This window comes from Buceros rhinoceros, unplaced genomic scaffold (genome assembly GCF_000710305.1).
Source record: "Buceros rhinoceros silvestris isolate BGI_N320 unplaced genomic scaffold, ASM71030v1 scaffold36118, whole genome shotgun sequence".
NCBI classification, from domain to species: domain Eukaryota; kingdom Metazoa; phylum Chordata; class Aves; order Bucerotiformes; family Bucerotidae; genus Buceros; species Buceros rhinoceros.
The window spans coordinates 5,320-10,474 of NW_010425809.1; the positions used below are offsets into that span (position 1 = coordinate 5,320).

The 5,155-nt window shown below is 46.2% G+C and overlaps 1 protein-coding gene across 1 annotated transcript in view; it reads right to left on the reverse strand.

Annotated features, from left to right (window-relative positions):
• CTNS (cystinosin, lysosomal cystine transporter) overlaps nt 1–4,197 on the reverse strand; it is a gene marked incomplete at its 5' end in the record, with an annotated part of 5,210 nt that extends 1,013 nt beyond the window's left edge. Inside the window, 7 exons of the mRNA XM_010141275.1 lie at nt 5–78; nt 1,085–1,204; nt 1,297–1,396; nt 2,119–2,250; nt 3,145–3,248; nt 3,341–3,425; nt 4,119–4,197. Of these exons, the coding sequence (XP_010139577.1) occupies nt 5–78; nt 1,085–1,204; nt 1,297–1,396; nt 2,119–2,250; nt 3,145–3,248; nt 3,341–3,425; nt 4,119–4,197 (694 nt within the window). The remainder of the gene's footprint in view (nt 1–4; nt 79–1,084; nt 1,205–1,296; nt 1,397–2,118; nt 2,251–3,144; nt 3,249–3,340; nt 3,426–4,118) is intronic.
• Nucleotides 4,198–5,155: the final 958 nt, after the last annotated feature.

The window sequence follows — 5,155 nt, forward strand, 5'->3', positions numbered from 1 at the left end:
GAAGAGCGTTGTGAATGTGAAGATCCATGCAAGTGCCAGCAGTCCAACAACCACCGCAGATACTTTCTGACCTCCCCTCTGAAATGGAAAAGCAGGTACCCTTAGACTGACCTCGGCCATACAACCCCAGACACGGTAAGACACAGACTGTGCTCGGTTACGGTCCAAACCTGTTGTGGTACCAGGCAGGCTCACACCACAAGGGAATTTTAAGATTAAATGCAAGCTACAGCAGCCAGCTGTAGGTCTGCAAGAGCTCATGAGCAACAGTCAGCATCAATCACTGGGAACACCGTTGTCCATGAGCAAGTGGGAACCGATGTTGTGGCAGTATTCTTCAGTATGATCCCTGTTACCAGTGCCACATCTGTGACAACCTCCTGAGTTCAGTCTGATGACGTCAAGAAATCCTATAAATGCAAAAGGCTGCTAACGTAGCAAGATTGATGGTTGTGTTCAATTCTTCACTAGAAGAGATGACTGCACCTAGCAGCGGTGACAAATAGGCTGTTATGGTTTGAAGTTCAGCATCAGCAAAGGAAGCACCCCAAGAGAGAAACAGTTACATCTGGAGAAAATTGGCTGTTTGGATCAGAGGCTTTTACAATGGGCATTAAATAACCACCTGACTGTAACAACCAGCCTCACCTGAGACCAGGAATTATAAAAGGGCTTTTACAGCAGTTTGAGGACAACAGAAGTTGACAAAAGCTGCAAGTCTGACTTTCAGGGAGTGCCTAAGAATGCTTGAAGAATGCTCCAGGTAGTGAGGAAAAAGCAAAGCACGCAGCAGCGTTTGTACTGGGCAGAGCTGCTCAGGAACGTTATGAACCTGGCTGTTTGCCTTAGTTATTCTGGGACCCCTGTGGAGTCTACTTATCAGCTCAGAACATCCACAAGGCTGAAGTGGTGCAGCTCACTGGAGTCGCTACCAGCTCAGGAAAGATACAGGCAGCTGGACTGTGAAGTCTGACTTCCTGAAAGGCCAATGGAAGCAGAATGAAGAGGACTCGAGCCCAAAAGGAGTGGGCAGTGAGTGGTGGGGTGTATGGCAGATGGAGCTCAGCCCAGCATTGACACTCACCTCGTAGATGCAGCACTGAATTATGATGAGAAGCGTGAGAGCTACTGCATGGAGACTGAAGAAAACATCATTGATTGCCACAGGGTTCACTCCACTGGGATAACTGACTAAGAACTCCTCCTAAAAGTAAGAGAAACCAAAACCAGCTGGCAGCCTTAACTCCCCTCCACAGACAGCCCCTGCAGCAAGTACTAAGAGATAATCACACTTACCTTAATCAAGGGAATCCAGAAGAGTCCAACATTAAACATACTGTATGCTATGAAACCAGTAAGGTTTAACGCTATAAAGTCAAAGCTTAGTCCAACAACACTAGAGAAGGGGAAAAAAAAAAAGGTGTGAGAAATAGGCCCGGATAACTTGACCCTAGAGTGAACTGATCTATAGGCAATGTTTGACGTGAGCCAGAGCTGCAGGCATTGTGACAACATGATGCTGTGAGTTCCTCGTGAAGCAAGGTGAAATACACCTCAGGTGCTGTGCACTGGTACTCACAACAGCTCTCACCGATGAGGTTGTGGCCCTGCTGGTTTAACTTCACCCCACCACAAGCTCAGCTAGTCTGATTAAAACCACGCCAGCCTGAATCCACAGAAGCAGAAGTGCTTCTTTGCCAAAACAAATGCTTTAGTTTTCATATATAATAATATTTCTACTTGTAGTCACTAAGTTAAAGTGAGCTGGCCGATAAGCAGCTTACATGGTAAATGATCTTTGAAGGTGGTCATCACAATCAGTTCAGCCAGACGAGTCACAGCATGACACCAAAGGGAAGGGGACATCTCCTCTATCACAAATCAGTACTGGATGCCAAGCCATAGGATTAGGTGTCTATAAGATGCACTCAGTGTCCTCTGGCCTGCATGTGTAAAAGCTCACCGGGGCTGCATTTATTCAGGCCCTGTCTTGGCCTTGCTTTTTGCCCCGGTCCTTCCACGCATAATTCGCAATAACCAAGATGGATGTAACTGAAGCTGGAACGTGATTTGCAGAAGGGCTTAAGTGACTTGCAGATACATCGTACATCTCCTTACCTTTTTCGTCGCCAGTTCTCAAAGAGTTGAGGATAAAAGGAGATAGACCAGGCGAGGAAATAGACCCAGCCAATCACCTCATCAGCGTATCTCACTATGGTGCTGTGAATCACTTGAAACAGAATCCTAGGTCTGATGATTAATACAAACAGAATTAGTTAATTTGTCCATTCACACTTCTTTCAGTTTATTTTGCCTTGTTCTGCTTTGAGAGAGAAAACAGAATGCAGGTGTTGAGACAAGACCAAGATTCCAAGTCGGTTTCTGTAGAGTTGCTCCCCTTTTCTTTAGTTCCTTGCTATGTTTAGGGCATCTCCCACTCCTACCTTCCTGTCCCCAATCGTTTCATTCTGACCAGAGAAATCTTCAAAAAGGTCATCTGGTGCCTATGGCTTCCACTCTCACCATGAGGTCTGTTATGCAAGAGCAGAGTTTCACTTTTCACACTCTCTCAGCAAAGCCTGATGATCATGCCTGTCCTGTCGAGCATTTCATCTGCTTACCTCTGCATTTGCTTTGAGTCTTAAAAGCAGAAGTGAAATGAGGAAGTAAAACTGGAGTATCCTCTTGCTTGGTAACATCTGGGCAACGAGAAACCCACTCCAGCTTTCTCCACCTTGCTAGACTGGTTTCCTATTAGGGAGGACTGGCACCTGTGAGAAGAGGGCTCTCCCCTAGCTGGAAAGCAAAGGGCCTACATCTCATGGTAGTGACATAGGCACGCAGCTGCACCAGGCTAGGAGCACTCCAGAAAGGAAAAAGCTGACATGTAGTTTTGATACTTCCAGGAGGGGTTATTAAAACCAGATTAAGGAGCCATCAGAACTCACAGTCATCTAGTAATGAAATCTAAGATACCAAGACTATCCCTCTGCTTCCATACCCTGCATTTATCTGAATACCTTGGGGATTGCTGGCGGGTCACCACATCTTCTCAACTACATACTGCCCACATCCCACTACCTGTTAAACTGTAAGTTTAGGAAGCTGTAGGATAGTAAGCGGAACTAAAAACCGATTTCTCACCCAGTGGAGTTGGAATTAGTGATATAAAGATAAACTGTCACTTGTCCAACATCATTTGCTTTCACTTGGAACTCTGCTTCAGTGTGACCTGCAGGCAATTGTACCTGCAAGGCAAAGGGGAGAGAAGAAAGATGAGAGTTGCATCATACTAGTGGAAGCCTTCTGCATAAGGTCAGAAGTCTGTTCTATCACTCACTTCATCAGGCAGTTCCACAACAGTGCTGTGTTTTGATGAGTGTGTAATATTCAGAGTTATCACCAGTGTCTCATTTAATGGAGCCCTGTGAAGGCAGAAACAAGTTAGGCTGGTGCCCGAGTTGACAAAGATTGCTTCAGGGCTGCAGGGGAGCTTTGCTACTTTCCTCTTTATCACACTTCTTATGCTTCCATCTGACTGTTCCCTTTACTCAAACTTTGAGATCCCAAAGGGGAGGGGTGCGTGTGTCTAACAATCTTTTCCTGGGAAGAGGCTGTCACAGCAAAATGATGGGTCAACAATGCACTAGATTAAACAATGGGACGAAGGTGTATCAGCCCCCACTCTGGTGCAGCTGCATTTCTTCGCTAGAAATGGCGAGTTCTGTTTTCTTGCTAAAGCTCTTTTTGGTGATACTTCTCGGAAATGCAGGTTTCTCTTAAGCATCAAATTTTAGAAACGGAGGAACTGTGAGTTCTCTCTGTGGAAGACGGCTCAGTAAGCTTATTTAGGGCTGACAGTATAAAACATCTTTTCCTGCTCAACTTCCCATACCAACGGCATGGGATCTTGTCAGAGGCAATTCTTGAGAATGCTGCCCTGTCCTGGTCCATGTGGTACGGAGTGATGTAATAGCCTAAAGTGGCCAGTCATACCAACGAGATTGATTCTATGAACAGTTAACAGTCTGCAGGAAAGTCTTAAGTATACAGCCAAGTCCTACCCGCCTGCTCGTTCCCTGTTCCAAAGAGAAAGTAAAGACAAATCACAATTTTACCTCAGAGAGATAGTGACGTTTGTTGAGCTTCCACTTCCTAGTGAAACCACTTCAGGGACAGACAATACGATGACTCCATCTGGAAGAAAAAAACCCAAACCCACAATCAGAAACCCCCCCGCACCTCAATTACTAGGAACAATGAATAGCTCCCTCAGAACCACCTGCTTTCTTCTGGGATACAGGCATTGTGTCAATTGGTACCCGCCGTGCTGGACTAATAAAATTAGTACACACGATAGGCAGCCTATTTCAAGGCAACTAAACAACTTAAAAGGAGAAGTACCTAACTGTCACTTGAACATGTAACAAGGAAGCAATTTAAATATTTGAAGTGCAACAAAAGTTCATGCCAAGAGAAGTCGACAGGATATTTCAAAGCCACAGTAATTGTTTCTTGACATGATCATAGTAACTTAGGAGTCATCAATGCCCAAAATTGCTTCTTGGGTCGCTAATTCAAACCAGGTACCCAGATGTTCAGAATGTACATTTATGATCTCAACACTTCAGGAATCGCCAGCAGTGATCACTCTAGTGCTCTGAAATACTGCTGTTCAGGGGTACACTTAACAATCCAGCTGTGCTGTACCACATCAGGCTTTGAGAGGGGCTGAGATTCCACGTGCCAACACAGCCGACAGCAAAACCATAAGCTGGTCACACGTCAACAACTCTGACATTTGGATCCAAGTCTGCTTCATTCGCTGTATGCTTAAAGGACACACGAGAAGAGGAAAAACTATAGAAAAATAAGACCAGAAACGGAGAGATGAACAGGCTGCCCTGGACACTTTTTCTTCTTGTTGCCATACATTACACGGTGCTCCTAAGTTACTCAAGGGCAGGAGAGCTGCCCTGTTCCTCGCTGCGGTGCGGGCAGTATTTTAACCGATTCTGCAGCAGCGAGCGCTCCATCACTCCCGCGCAGCACCACGCGTACGAGCACACCAGCCCAAGGCAAGGCGTGACAGAGGAGCCGTGGGAAGCCCGGCGCGGGTCTGCCCGAGCGGCGCGGTGGGACGCTGCGGAGCGGG